Raw genomic sequence first — 15,391 nt, 5'->3', positions numbered from 1 at the left:
GCTGCCGGAGCACACCACAAGGTGCAGTCACTCTTGGCGGTCCTAAAAAAAAGCATTCTGCGTAGCGTTGCACCTAATGGTGTGCTGCGCTGCCCTCTATTTGAGGTATTCCACATCATTCCATCTTATTCCACAGCCACCTCGCGCTGCTGACGCCGGCACCAAATACTGTCAAGCCAGCAATGCACAACCAGACAAGGGGGAATGCGCACAACAGCATGGATGCCACAGGTGGTTTATGCTGCGAAACAACCGTGAGGAAACGCAAAAATTGCCCGGTAAACAGACCGGTGTGCCGCCGAGAAACAAATCAATTCTGGCTTGTATTCTGATGCAATGTTTTACTTAGCTATCCTGTATTCCGTCTGCACCAACGCAGAAAAAGTAGTTCTACCGGAATAATCGTGTACTGCTATCTCGACATTTTGGTTGCCCTTCCTGATGAAATTCTAAGATAGGAAGTTCTACTACGTTAAGACACTAATTGTACCTCAAACGCACCGTTAGACGCATTCGGACGCCACAGATAGAAAAACATCTTCAAAAGCTGCTCCAGCTTGTTAGATCCCAACGTGCTTGTCACCAATGGCTATTCTAAATATTGTGTGGCACTGTTTTCCATGTGCCGGCAAGGTCACCTAACCCCTCCATGCGCATGGATACTGTGGCAAGCCTACCCATGCGTGAGGATGAAGGAAATTCATAGCCCAAATAGAGCTTCGGAGTGTTCTTCATAGATACGTGAAGGACGAAACCGGGAGTCAAACTCTGGAGGGTGCTCAAAGGGCCAAGTGTCAGCAAGGCACCTGCTGAAAACCGAGGCCACCGCTGCTTCCTGCGATGGAAATGTCGGGCACATTGCACAGCTAGCATGCTGGATATTATGATGTATTATCCCCATGTGCTACCGTGGAAAGTGAGAAGCCTCAGCCCAGCAGCTCAGTGCCATACGAGACAACTATGATAAGCGTACACCACGCACCACTTGTAATGCACAACGTACCGCAGTTCCATGATGCCTGCATTGCGGCTGTTGCTGCACGGAAAGCCAGGCTTGCCTTGCAACACATGCGTTCCTCTTGCTCCTCTCCCAAAGTGGTACATCCGGGGAAGCCACGGTGGCGGCAGTCTCATCGGCGGCCTGTGCAGCCTTTGCAAATGCTGCAGTACGAGCAGCGAGCTGCTCCGCTTTGTTTAACGCTGCCACAGCAGCATTGCTCTCTGCCGCAATTCCTACTGCTGATTCGGAGCCTACCGATGCTGCTGCTATCCTAGCAGCATCCACAGCCGCTACAGCCGCCTCATCTGAAAGCATCTTAGCTGCAGCCGCTTGCTGGTGAAGCGAGTGACTCTTCCACGCCGAGTATTTCAGCAGCAAATGTTTGTCCAACGGCTGATCCAAGACAGCTGGTGTGAGATTTCTCGAGGCCCACAAGCCACACTGCTCTGAAAGATTGATGGCACGGATTTCGGTGCACGCAATATGGCTGCAGTCATCAGTGTCGATCTTTGCACGCGCGAAGTCAAACGCATGAAGCAACTCATGCAACAACACCCGTCTGAAATTGAATGGAGACCAGAGGCGGTTGCCACATATCCATATTACGTTATGCTCGGGAGAATACCCTCCCAGCTCTTTCGCCTCCTGGGCTCCTGCAGGGCTTGGCTGCTGGTATCCACATTGTACAATAACCAAGCTGGGAGGCCGCTGCATAGCTGAGAGAGCATGCGTGACAACCTTCACACGCCAGTTTTGCAGCGCGAAAAGGCTTAGAAGCTCTGCCTGCCACCGAAATAACTTGCTTAGTCCGTGCTCCACTGAAATTCTCGAGGTAAGAGAGGGAAAAGTCCAAAGAGTGCACCCACAGATGTCGGTGTTTCTATCTGAATGAACATAACCGTTCCACCAGCTGTACATACGAGACCAGCTCAGTGAGGTAAAGGCCCAGGATCCCTCTTTGGAGGGGGCAGGAGACGCGGGGTCACCCATCGTGAATAAATCAACAGCCTGAAGGCTTGTCGGCTGAGCCTCTGGTTATGGGAGCCTTTTAGAGCAGACCAAGAATTCATCGAAGAGGCAGAGTTAGTAGTTCTCGAAAGTTGCCTTGTTGTCTTTCAGTCGGAAGCTTCCATCCTTTGGCTTCTGGAGGCGCGTATAGTCACCGCAGGTAGACATCCATGCCGTGAAACCTGCGCTCAAGTTCAAGCCCATCATATGCTACACTTCTGGATGGACACAGTAATCTCTGCTGTTTGATCGAAGGAGGCACTCACAGCTTTAGCTTGGGCTAGGAAAAAATGTTCACAGCAGACTACACACACCAGACTCACGTTAGAACTGCCTGGGGAAATGGTGGAGCAGGTTGGACCAAAACACGACTTTGTAATTATCCTGGGAGTATTATCAACAGTAGGGCGTCTAATTTATATTGCTGTTCTTCGCTCTAGCTTATCCTCTCGCCTCTGGCCCTTGTGGGGCTCAGGGCGCATCCGTTGCCATGTTGTCAATCCTTCATAGCCAGGTTCTCAGCCTCAAGTAAATGACTGCTCCAACTACACTTGCTTTGCAAGCTGCTGGTCTCTGCCCAGCAGCTATTACTCGTTTTCAGCTCAGGAATGAGCTCAACTCTACCCCAAACGCGGAACTTGGCATACCTGGTTCGGGGCTGGGGCGTCCTTCATCCAAGAAGAAGCGCACTGAAAGGACTAGAATCCATCCGTTTTTGCTAAGCTACACCATCACTAAAGCTCTTAAGACCATTTCCGATACGCTGTTGGGTCTTATAAAATCTCGATGCAGCAGCTCTTGCATGGTCCCTGGCTTGTTTGTATCGAGGCCCCGACCACGCATCGAGTCATAGTGGTAGACTCCCATTACTCCTCCCCATAAAGCTTGCACCTTCGTAGTGTCTTACGATAAAGGAATATACGTTTTAAATTGTTAGGCAGGAGCACCTTTGGATATGCATGTACAGAACGATAGACACCTCTGCATTAGCTGAAGAGCTCATCATGAGAAAGATATGGGCAAACGAAGTGGAAATTTGCTGCGCTGCACAAAAACATTCCCCTCTCTGTCTAAATCACATGGAAATATAGAGGGTGGTGGTGAGGAGATTTCGAATCCGACAGCTTTGACAAACTGACGGCTGTGCTCCTTTCCGTTCGGTTATCGGAAAGAGGCGTGTAGCCCTCAACGAAGTACAGAACTTGGAAGAAATGTAAACGGTTTCCTTGAGAGCAACCTCTTCTTTACCCCGTCATTGACACTGGGAGTTTCAATGTTAGTGGAGGGGGTCGGCTAGGTGCCTGTTGTCGAATTTTGCTTTTGTTAACACTTCGAGCGCTCAAAGCTAGAGGCACACATCTGGCTATGAGTGTTCACAGCACTGTACACTGTTGCACCGAGCTAAAATTTTACCTCAATAAATAAGATATATGAGCAGCCAAATAATTAGTCAATTATGTAGGAATTGGTAGTAAAATGTTTTGGGGGTCTCGTTCTATCTAATATGGCGGGCTAAACGAGCTTTCAACACTTTCTACAGTACTAGTTATATTTATTTAGAATCTAGCAAAAAGTTTTCTAGCTATTACTACTCTTCGCGTGTCATGATTACTGTAATGTAGCGTTATCATGATTGAACAAGACACGATGGTGTATGCTTGCGTGCTAGAAGGGGTGTGCAAGTAGCTTTGACCCGCTAAGAGGGTGGAATACCGCTCACTCTTCCCGTAGCAATGCTCTCAATTCAGGAACTATAGGAGGCGCATGCGGGGCATGCAGGAGCTCTTGTGAGAAGCACTCAATAACTTCCGGTTAAGTTTGTACTGACTCTGGAATCAGCTGTCTCCCTGCGCAGACGGTAGACGGCACAATTCATCTAGTGTGTCAGTATGGGTACACTTAGTTCCGCATTCGACACCAAATCAGTAGAACCTCACTCAGAGTTTGTCAGACGAGCTTTCGCTTCCCGAGGTCCTCGTCCTTCAGGGTCTTGAGATGAGGGGGCAGGATTAGTCTTCCTTCCTTCGTTCACGAGCACTGAGCCGGCTGCTGCACGGCTGTAACTCAGACCCTCAAGAGCCTTTGATGGCATAAGCGCGTCAATTATTTAGGAAAAGATCTAACCTGTATGCAAAATCAACATTACAAGCTGTCTGGCTATCAAGAATGGTCTGCGCATGCAACGTTGCCTGCAAGACAAGTTAGGGTTTCGAGGAATAGCACCCCCATAGGTTCATTAAGCATCAGTGCCTCTACAACCAAAAGCGGGTAGGAGAAAATACATTTTTTCTTTAATCCTACCCTCATTTCAGCTGGATTTCGTTGCCAAGCTTGAATGTGGGAGGAATACCACGTGATTATAGCGAAGTCTGAATCGACGGCATTCCCCAAAATCAGTCTAGTCAAGCACAATCTTTATTCGTCTATGATTTAGGGAACCATGCACCTGCATAAACATAGTTTAGGGCCTTACGGCCCTTATAGGTCAGGGGCGTGCAAGGTCATAATTCACTCGGCAGAAGTGCTCAACTTCGGCACTTAGCTACCAAGAAAGCATCTAGACACATATGGGCATATTAGCTTTACTACTGTGACACTCAGGCGCTGCTTCCTAAGTCGCACTGCCCATTCCGAATAACCTGCTTTGGCTTTTGTGTAGAAGTATTTGAAGCCCAGTGCCTTGGCAATCATAACAACACCACTCAGTGCAGCAGCTTCTGATAATACGACACAACGGACTCTCTACTATTTGTACTATTTCAAAGCGTAATCCTTTTACCTTAGTGCTGGTACCAGTTTTCTAAAGCTCTCAGGGGTTGGGAGACCTGCAATTGCTTGAAGCGGGAAGGAGAAACTGGGACATCTTTGCAACTTAGGTTATAATCGTGATGTACAAAATATACCGAACACTAGCCGTACTGTGCGAAAAGTGGAATACACGCAACATCAAGCCATACAGAAAAAGGTTTACTAACCATAATAAGTGGTTTGAGAGTTGGCTGCCTGAGCTCAGATTGGCTTGCATCACCTGGTACAGGCAATGACTGTCAGATGTCTGTTGTTGGGGCATCTTTGCAGAAGACCAATTTTACCCCGTATTATAAAACGCATCCTAAAACGTCCATTATTCCTCCTCTTGTACTCTAAATGAGCTTCTACCTGGGCACACGAAAGAAACTGCACATGGAGGGGCCTTCGGCTTGCTGTGAATCCGTCATGTGCAGAAGGCGCGATAGTAGGTGTCTAGTCTGGTTTTGCCGTTGAGATGCAAAAGTACACGTTCTTTAGGACACCACCTCACATTGCCCCCGCGGAGTGGTGGCGGTAATTTAAACCAAAGCTACCATATATATGTTGTACCTGCCTGTCACTATGCTTTTTTCGGAGGAGGCATCGCCTTCTTCCCCAACGCTGGAGGACCTTTCACACCACCAGGTGGTGGTGCTTTCCCCGGAGCTGGAGGACCTTTCACACCATCAGGTGGTGGTGCCTTCCCCGACGCTGGAGGACCTTTCACACCACCAGGTGGTGGTGCTTTCCCCGGAGCTGGAGGACCTTTCACACCACCAGGTGGTGGTGCTTTCCCCGACGCTGGAGGACCTTTCACACCATCAGGTGGTGGTGCTTTCCCCGGAGCTGGAGGACCTTTCACACCACCAGGTGGTGGTGCTTTCCCCGAAGCGGGGGCCCCTGCAGATTGCACAGTTTCCTGAGGTGATACGGCCTTATCAAGTGCTATCTGAGGTGCTGCTTTTACTGGAGCACCAGGAAAGCCTGCTTTTCCCTGCACTACATCAGGCGCGGCGGCGGCAGAAGCAGTAAGGTCCCATGCTATGCCCGGCAGCGTATGAGTTATTTTACCAGGTAAAGAATGAGGAGAAGCACTATTCAAGGCTGCTGAAGAAGCTTAATCTGCTCCTGCAAGTGGCAAGGATTTACCCGGCGAGGTGGTTGCTGGCTTCATAGAGGCTTTGGAAGATTCTGCTTGGGAGGCCAGAGGAGCACTCGTTCCCGCTGAAGGTGCTGTACCTGGCTTGACTGGCGCTTGCCGCGTTGCTGGCTTCCTCTTAAGAGTCTGCGTCTCGATCTCTGGCCATCGCGCCGCGTGTAAAGACTGCACAAAGCATATATGTATAGGTCAGAGTGAAGGTTGATTCCAGCTGTTCACACGCGACGACACACTAGTTGTGGCATGATCGCAGCATAAAATTAAAGAAGCTAGTCTGTCATTGCCGCTGCAGTTTAGGTATTCTGTGCTAGTAATCATAGCACATACCCTCCAAAGCTCGGGAAAGGATCCAAGAATTCTATCGGAGCGCCACTCTGCTGGTGGTTGCTCCAAGCCATGTGCGGCTGCGAGTTCAGGGAACTCGAGCCAAAGCTCTGGAATGCGAATTGCTGGTACAGGGGCCTGAAAATACTTTAATCGCCCGCGTACGCGTTCAGATCTCTCTGCCTGAAGCAAAATTTCGTTGACAAGTCACGTACAGGCATGCAAATCGTGAGAGAATAACAGACTGTCCGCCCTGGCCAACTGTTGACAGTTAAGAGTTATTTCAGAGCAATAAGTACGCACTCACAGGGTTGAATTACCTCTCTATGCATATGTCTATAGTGCTCCATGTCTTTTTCCAACAGATGCAGAGCATATGTAAGCTTTAAATCTGCTGTTTTAACACGGCCCCACTCTTCATGTCGTGGATCGCCGGACCGCACGCACACACCCTGAATGCATCGCACGACGATGCAGGCGAAGTTGACACGTGCCCAAGAATGGTGATACTGGAAATGGAAATGCCGCAGTACCAAGCAAAGAGGAAACCAGATGCTCAAAAAGGGAGGCAGATAAGATATTGAGATTATACCCTGCAAGTTCTGTGGAATCTGGCCACTGTGCCAAGGAGGCCCCTGCTGAAACGCTTTTCTTCTTTTGTCATTGGAGGCTTCGTAAGGATGTCGTGTTCTGGATCGTTTGCTTTTAGTACCTGAGACTGAGACAAGCCCATATGTTTCAAGCTCCACTCAATGGTACTTTGTTGGATTCGCATATGGGCGCCCTACTGTTCATAAATTGGAATGTGCGACGTCAACGTTGCAGTGGCTTCGCATCTTTTCCAATAGCTTAGTCTCTATAGAAGGTGGAAATAAGGAGGATAGTGTTTCTTAAATTACACGCGCTCCCTCCGCATCCACCATCTGAACAAAACAGATTCGTACACAAAAGTGCATGTATTCTACTGCGTGCCCCAAACTCGGCAAATGTATTGAAGGATTACACGACGTAGAACCAACGGGATTTAGGTTTTCAGGTGATTACGAAAGGGTCTTATGAGATACATACGGTCCCTAAGTGGCTGCGCAATGAATCTTGTCGGATGAGTGCCTCTGCCTCGTAGCCATATCTGCTTGGATCAACTCTGTAGAGCCCCACACGACGACATTGTACTTTTAGACATGAAGCCTTTTGTTGACTGCCAGTCAAAATGAGCAGTTTCACACGCTGTGTGTGGGCGTATTTTGAGAAGCACAACTGCGTACACTTGGAAAGTTGTGGCGGTGGCACGAAGGGCCGTCATTGAAGAAATGCGGGCCTTTACGCGCTTAAGCGCCTGTTTGGTCTTCGCGGTTTCGTCCATCATTTCCTTGAACTCTCTGAAACTATGGAATTCACGGTTTCAGAACACTAATTGCCCATATGTCTGGCAAACGAGAACAACTTAATTTGTTGAATAGTGAACATGCCACTTAGTAACATGCCCCATGCAAAAGAACTGCCCTCAGGATTCATCCAAAAAGGACAAGCCGTCCTCATAGATGGTAACATAGAAAAATGCCCCCGCGACGGCTTCCTGCCCAGTCTTTAATCGATATGGCACACATAACCACGGCAATTCACCCCCTCCACACGGCGTGTAGTCCCTGTACGTATAAATATAACTGATTAAATGCAAAAAAGATGAGCCCCGCCGTTTATATGCAGAAGGACGATGGCTTTATCTTGCTCGTTTTTGTGTCCTTCCCTCCAGAGGGCTGTCAAGTGGTCTTAGTGGAACAACAGGGGATTAAAAGGCGACGTACAACAGGGCGCCGCTGTCGGCGCAAAAAATTGTGATCACCCTACGATAAAGCATTTTTTGACAACAAAGAGTGCGAATAATTTGTAGAAAACAGCACGGACAAGGGAAAAGACTCCTATGACCTTCTGGGAAGCCCGCAGTCCCGCATCTGGACAGCAGGGAACACCATTGGGAAATGCACACTTCATTTTGTATTTTATTGCTAAATCACCCAACCTTTATATGAAACATATTGATATCTTGGACCTACATGACATTCGAGGCATCAGTTGTGCGGGGCCTCTTACATATTCCGTGGCGATGCACACCGTATCAGCTTTTGAAAAGGTGGGGGCAGCGCTGGGAGAATAAGCCAGTTGAAATCCGTAAGCCATAATCTGTCTGAACCTGAGAGATCGGGCCCACATGTTACTTGAAGTGGTCAGTCTCCGTCACACACACTCCACCACAATCGAACCCTTCTCCAAGCTGCTCCTTTTTGGAACGACGGAACTGTTGTTTGCTCCAGTGGATCTTCAGCCGGGTGCACAGCTGTATGCGGCCTTCAAAAAATAGTGCTTGGGACAGTCAGATGGAAAGCGTCAATGTAGCTCCTTGACTCAGTGCCGTCACTTTCGCAGTGCGCGACATCATCAAGCGCAGCGGGAAAATACCACTCAGTTGTACTATATCTGCTCTGCTCCCTATCAACATGCACATGCGATTACAATTTCATCCGAACATACAGAAACGCATGGGAACGCAAAAGTGCGGTGGAGCAAACTACACGACACAGATTGCAATAGTATTCGTACTCAGGTAAGAGTTTCGAAAGTAGGTTTATGACTCGATTGGCCTTCTATTCGCTACAAAGCAGAATTAACTGCATGATCTAGCAATGCATGTTTGATATTTCTCTGCCAAGCCAACGCATGTACCTATTTGCCGTCCCCCGCGTGGCCCAGAGGGTGCAATTACTTGTTCCTATGTCCCCCTCCCTCCTTCTAGAGTGGAATTTTCTAATGTTGAGGAAGCAATGGGAAAAGTCTACAGAAGGAGCATAAACTAACTGCCAGTCAGGGGCACAGTGGGAAACGATCACCCTTTTTACCCCAGATTGTGAACACCCCGCCTCTAGACATCGTCAAAAAAAGCCATGACGAAAATGTTGCTCCACCTTGCGAGCACAGAAGTCCGATATAATGTTCGACCTTGTACGCGATTACATGCTACGTTTCTTGCCCATTAGCCTTTGTGAGGGGCATCAATTTTCCCTCGCCTGTGAGTATGTTATCAGGTGCCTCGTTCTCAGAGTTTGGCAATCTGTTCCCGCCACTTCGAAGCAGCTTCATTTTCACCCTGGCCAAAGTCAATGACCCCAACCAGAGGATACTTTGAACAGCACCGTCTAGCCCACTGACGAATACAGTTTCTTTCTTCATTAGATAAGAGAACCCATTTGGCCGGTGGCTGTGCAAATGGCAAATCACACAAGCTCAGGCCTGTAAACGCATGTGAAGGTCAACGATAATATGAGAGCCAGTGTGCCAGCGTATTGAAACATGCTTGTATGAACATCTACACGTCTGGTGAAGCCAACTACATATACAGAAAAGTAGATGCACTACAGACGCATGCGAGAAAGTTCAGAAGGAGAACCAGTGAGATCACAATACTGCAGGGTGAGAAAGAGGGAGAACCTGAGACGGATTCAAGGGTGAGTGCTACCAATTTGGTTCTAAATTATGTAGCACCCACTCATTATATATGACGTATGCCTGCACGCGACGGGGTGTTACTTAATACCTGCCTGGGCATAGAAAGCCGCTACATGTAATTATTTGCTGCCCAAACTAGAAAATGTCTCAGTATGCATCAGCGCAGCGAGTCTCACACTGTTGAGCATGCCCTCTTCTAAAGCCATCTTTGCAAGAGCCACCGTCGCATCCCGTCCAGCGAAGATATGGTAGCTTCCTGGCAACCGCCACGCACAAGCAACTATGTCCTTAGTAGTCGTACGGGACTACTACCTCTAACTATATTCAGCTAGATATGCAAGTAAGCAGGGAGAACCTCTTGACAGTCAGCAAACCAAGTACACACATTTTTGACGGACATGAGCGCGACCAAATATACTTTGTAGGACGTAAAAAAAGAATATAATGGCTCAGCAATACTCATATAGGCACAGCAAACGAGGCGCAAGTGACTGTGAGAGCGAACAAGCGAAGAAAGCAAAGTAGAATCCGACGGTAGACCCAGCTACATGGAATATCACGACGATAAGCAGGGTGAATGGGATTACACAGCACGGCTAAGCGGAGTTGTAGAGACCATACACATAGCGTAAAAGACGCGCACACAGATTCAGACAAAGGATGGGAGGCGCATCACTAAAAAAGGGCGAGAAAAAGCAGTAAGAGTGAGGCACAGAGGCTGGCCCCAAAAGCCACTGAAGTAGGGATGAAAACAAAAACCGGCAAACAAAAATGCGTGAATGTTGATGCAGGCAAGATAAGACGAGCAGAAACAATGTTTCATGCGCACCAAGGGCTCCCTTACCTCCAGGACCATAGAACATACGGCCAGCTTCATTTGCCCCTACGTTGTACACGAGGCCTTGGATTCCAACAAGTAAATCGTTGCTGGGTCCCCCTCTACATTTGTGCAGTTCATCTAAGGTAAAGCGCTTAAGGTTGTCCTCTCTGTAGAGCGTTATTCGGAAGAAAACACAGCAGCGCTCACATGGAGAGTACTGAACACAGTGTAATTTACCTCAGCCCAATACGACGGGGCACACTTAAAGACAAGCAATTTGAAAGGTGAAGGGGTTAGTGGAGGGCGACTTGGTCGACAAGAAAGCCTACGGAGGATTGATTGTGTTAACAATATCGCGCTTTCTTTCTGTATCGATATCACCATGGGCAGCGGTCCCAATCTGGGACGCAAACCTCTGGTTTCGATATTGCTTCTTTAGCAAAAAGTTCCCGAGAAGGGCTATTGCTGCTCCAGCAATTAATGTTGGCCCCCACTGAAGCAACCACTTGAAAGCCACCTGCGCGCCGGCCAACATAGTGGGGACTCTGTAAAGGCAAATTGTGTGGCGCTGCACACGCTGGTCACGTCATAAACATGCGCAATTTAGCTTCACTAAAATTCTGTAGATGTAAAACAAGATGTTTTTGTGGAAATTACCTGGTTTAAGCTGCACCGTGTTCTATGAACCTGTAGCCCAGTGTGGAGTAACAGCGTGGGGCTACCGCACGACGGTATTCATTACTCAATCATCCCCCCCAAGAAACCCCAGCTTCGGTTTGTATGTAAACCCGGTTTACTGAGAGGCCAATATTCGCCCCAAGCACGGAGACATAGGTGTCTGGTGATAAAAGCCACTAGTCGTAGACCAGCAATGACTTCGGCACTCCCGCTAGCCAACGATAGAGCCAATAAAGCGGGAATGAGCAGCACAACGGGCTATTTTCACCGGTTTTTCGCAGCAAGCAAAACTTGCAATACAATTAGCCCCCTTATCCCACACCTGTGCAGTCCCGCAGCAGGCCACCCGTTCGCTGCTACTAAGCAGATTACGCTACAGAGTATCCAAAAGCTAAATTTCACTGCAGTACGTACGCGTACTTCTAGACTCGCAACACGATTCCTACATGAGGAAACCTCGGCCGCAGTTTCTCTGCACAGGGCTTCTGCACATGCAGGGTTAGAACGGCTTTGGTAGTTTGATCTTTCATAGTGGCAGTTCGTGACAGTCCTGAAACAGTAGTTAAGTGAGATGAGACCCCCTAATGTCAAATGGATCTAACTAAATTCCACTGCCACCACCCTGGAAAACCTTCACTGGTTACTTCCAGACTTTGCTGTCGGCAATTGGGGTCTTCTCAACTTCATCCTCGTTGCAGAAGTAGTCCTCAATAAGGGCTTTGTCTGCAGTAGTTGTGTGGTCCAGCCTTTTCCATAGATTGTACTCAAAGGATGGATGCTCCTTCATCATCTGAGGGATATCTTGGCCTCTAAACATCCAAACGCCTTGGATATCGTAGCTAGAATCCTTGCCAACGACATTAATGACTCCAAACGAATATTTACGGAAGTTGTTGTCAACACGCTGAAGAAAACCTCCAAGCTGGTTAGATGTGAGGAAAGGAACGGTGCATTCTCCTTCGAGTTTTTCGTACTTCATGTAGTAGAAGCAGTATCCAGCGGCGTCGAAGTTCTTCCACAGCCAGGGCATAGCCTGACCTTTTAGATCCTTGGTATTAGAGTACACGCGTTTCCATTCGTTCAGATCAAGCGAGGAAGGTGGAAGATGATCCAACTCACACTTTGGCTTGGGTGGCGGGGGGACTTCTTCCGCAGCCTCAGCTTTCTTCCCGTCATCATCCAGCTTCGCGGCTTGAGCAGAGCTCGAAGCCACACAGGGCTTGTTGCTAGTGGTCGGGCAGATATTTTTGTAGGGCTTTTGATTGCAGATGGTTTCCATCCAACGTGAAACCTCAAGATAGGGCTTAACAAGGTCACAACCGAATTTCGACGTCGCAAAGCAAACAACAACGCATAGGCAAAGATCTGCAATTGTAATTCTCTCTCCAACCATGTACGTTCGGAGCTTCAGATGTTCATTCATTGCCCGGAGAGCGATGGTTACATCGGTCTTGGCCTTGTTGGCAACGCAGCTCTGAGCTGCCCACGCAAGTAGAGGAACCTCTAGCTCGTTTGCGCAGAAGTCTAGCCACATATCCACCTCTGCTGAATGCTGCAGCGTTTCCCCGTAGAGGCGCTTGTCGTTCCTCATTCGTGCAAGGAAGCGACAGACTGTGTTGGAGCCCATGAGGCTTGGCCCCTCCCCAGTCTCCAATATCGGCAAGCGGAAAAACGGGTATTTGCTCTTAAAGCACTCCTTTTTGTCATCTTTGCCTGAAGATCGAAAGCACAGTTCATACCAAAGACCAGACTTACAGCAAACTAGAATGTGCCTTCACGCATTCTGTGGCAAGATACGCCTAAACATACCCATCACAAAAGCCGGGGTTTCAACTTTGACATTCGCAAATGTAGCAGTCATCAAGACCTTCTGGCAGGACAACTCATCCTTGGGGCAAAGCAGCTTCTGAAAACGCAACAACAAATCATGGTACATAACTGCGAGCCCCCGTCTTGTCACACAACAAATCGGGGTCTGCGAAAGCAGTGCGTTTTATTAAGACAGGTAAATTCAGAGGTTCATTCGAAGGCACTGTGTGTAGCGCGTAGTCTGTTTGAAATTGACGGGCATGTAGGCATGCTATCGCAGGGAGACGGGAAGTTTGCATTACACCAGTATACGAGAAGACCCAGTGAGGAGAGATGGCTCATCCTATGCACAAAGTAATTAATGCAGCACTAAGGGCCTGGATCAACCAACGCAGTATACCAACCAGCGTTGTCACAGTTGCCATTTCCCCCAACCCACACGTCGACTACCCCGTGCAGAGTTCTCCGAAAGATTTGACGGAATCCGAAAGAGAAACACCAATCTTAAGAGCATAGATAGATAGTAAGCTCCCATTAAAGCTACAGGAATTTCGATAGTATAGGTGGGAACGAGTATAGCCCGTCACATTCTACAAGAAGAGTGTGCCTCAAGGAGGAACAACAAACGCACCATTTTCGAGTGAGAAGAATGAAAGTGCCGCAGATATACAAAAAACAACACGATGATCCAAAAAGTACGGTGGGCACCAGTGTCTCTTCGAAATTGTGGATTGTGCTATGGTGTGAATTGTTATGTGGGGGTGTTCAAAGCCCCAAAATGAATCGTCGCCCGTTCCGTCAAGCTGGCTCTCAGCAAACTTAATATGATACGCTAGATGATGTTATAGCTTTGCACGCGCATTCATGTTCTCATCGATCAGTGATCAGCTACTTTTATAGTCGTGCATCTTGATGTATCGAGGTATCAACCAAGGAATTGAATCCCGTGCTGAGCCCCTGTCTGTATGAAGTGCTCGCGCTCTTCCTTTGCTGTCTCCATACATTCCATATATAAGTTTGGTGTATTAGATTTGGTAGGGTGGATGAATTGTGTGATCATGCATTGTAGCTTATGGACAACCAGTCGATCTCTTTGCTTGGTGCAAGGGTAGCGGACTTGACTACACATCGGCATTTCCTAGTGCACTACCTTTAATTGGTAATCAATAAATAATTGACAGATTGACTTGTCAGCTTATATTTTTGCAGAGGACTAAAAGCTTGATATAATTCGACGCAATTGTGTGATTAACGCTCCATCTACAGCGTCCGTAGGACACTCAACTCAATACTCAAAACAAACTTGTTAGGAAGTTGATGGGTATTCATCGAAAAATTTCATCCCTTTCCACTGTTCGGAACCCTCAGAGTTCCTATATGAGCGGAGAAGGAGTGCTCAGAGGGAGTTGCTGAATTCTTGAAGCCTTCCAAGCATTGACAGGTAATTAGGCACAGTAGCTACCATACATGCAGATTACATTGCAATCCCTTGTCTCGTGCTATCAATACTTCGCAGAAAACAAAATTAAAAGCACAGATGAGCCAATTGTGCAGTTCGTCACTAACTCTTAGTCAAACATAGCTTGTGTAGCAGAAGGTGTTTGAGTGGCGTTTAGCCCATCACATCTGCTTCCTCCCCCTTTGACCCTGGCCATCACCCAGCCATAGGTTCTCGTGCTCTCTACCTCTGCGTCGAGACCAAATATAGGCAGAACAGTTACCGCTTTATCTCCTCTCCGCCGGCAGGCAGAAACGCGAAAACAGTGCAAATGAGAAAAGCAAATGTATGTATCAGCCACTCACGTAAAATAGACACGAAGAAGTGAGCACACATTGTCCATCAACGACGATGGATCAGACCACCATGACAGCACTGGCACGATGGCTCGCTATCTTTGGAGCACATAGAGTGTGTGATGCCACTGCTTCGAGAAAAACAGAAGAATCTAAGAAAGGCAAAGAAAATGAAGGTACCACTACTTCAATAGTGCTTCCGCGTCTCAAAGAACACGCTTTACATGCAATTGCTGCCGCTCCATGTAGCACAATCGACTTCAAAGCCCCAAAAGACGCACAGGCAAGATTGCTAAAAAGAGAAACCTGAAAGTGTCTGCGCATAAATGTGAGTCTAGGCAACATCACGGCAACGATAGCCCGAAGCTATTAGTGCGATACCCCTAAGTGAAGGTAGCTATTTCAGGCAAATCGTGAGCGGAGGAAGGGGAAGTACCAAGAATCCTAAGGATCATCATCCACGGGGATTAGCATTGTAAGCTAAACAGAGCAACTAAGACCGCAGCGG

At 48.0% G+C, this 15,391-nt stretch overlaps 4 protein-coding genes across 4 annotated transcripts; all 4 read right to left on the bottom strand.

Annotated features, from left to right (window-relative positions):
- Positions 1–700: 700 nt before the first annotated feature.
- Positions 701–1,990, bottom strand: LOC34622375. Its single transcript, XM_026336067.1, has 2 exons — positions 983–1,990; positions 701–835 (listed from the first exon to the last, which is right to left on the bottom strand). The coding sequence occupies exons 1-2, from the start codon at positions 1,988–1,990 to the stop codon at positions 701–703; spliced, it is 1,143 nt and encodes a 380-aa protein (XP_026191852.1).
- Positions 1,991–5,378: 3,388 nt separating this feature from the next.
- On the bottom strand, positions 5,379–6,631 carry LOC34622377 (formin-like protein 16). The gene is made up of 4 exons (XM_026336066.1): positions 6,602–6,631; positions 6,285–6,419; positions 5,948–6,122; positions 5,379–5,839 (listed from the first exon to the last, which is right to left on the bottom strand). The coding sequence occupies exons 1-4, from the start codon at positions 6,629–6,631 to the stop codon at positions 5,379–5,381; spliced, it is 801 nt and encodes a 266-aa protein (XP_026191851.1).
- A 2,741-nt stretch (positions 6,632–9,372) lies between these two features.
- On the bottom strand, positions 9,373–11,137 carry LOC34622378 (membrane steroid-binding protein 1). The gene is made up of 4 exons (XM_026336065.1): positions 10,962–11,137; positions 10,627–10,769; positions 9,961–10,038; positions 9,373–9,566 (listed from the first exon to the last, which is right to left on the bottom strand). Exons 1-4 carry the CDS (start codon positions 11,135–11,137, stop codon positions 9,373–9,375), a joined length of 591 nt encoding a protein of 196 aa, XP_026191850.1.
- Positions 11,138–11,920: 783 nt separating this feature from the next.
- Positions 11,921–13,388, bottom strand: LOC34622379 (probable elongation factor 1-gamma 1). The gene is made up of 3 exons (XM_026336064.1): positions 13,215–13,388; positions 13,090–13,183; positions 11,921–12,993 (listed from the first exon to the last, which is right to left on the bottom strand). The coding sequence occupies exons 1-3, from the start codon at positions 13,386–13,388 to the stop codon at positions 11,921–11,923; spliced, it is 1,341 nt and encodes a 446-aa protein (XP_026191849.1).
- Between the last annotated feature and the right edge of the window lie 2,003 nt (positions 13,389–15,391).

Source organism: Cyclospora cayetanensis, unplaced genomic scaffold (genome assembly GCF_002999335.1).
Source record: "Cyclospora cayetanensis isolate NF1_C8 unplaced genomic scaffold, CcayRef3 CcayRef3_contig_91, whole genome shotgun sequence".
NCBI classification, from domain to species: Eukaryota; Apicomplexa; class Conoidasida; order Eucoccidiorida; family Eimeriidae; genus Cyclospora; species Cyclospora cayetanensis.
Note: the sequence above shows the minus strand (reverse complement) of the source record. Positions and strands in the feature narration are given on the sequence as shown.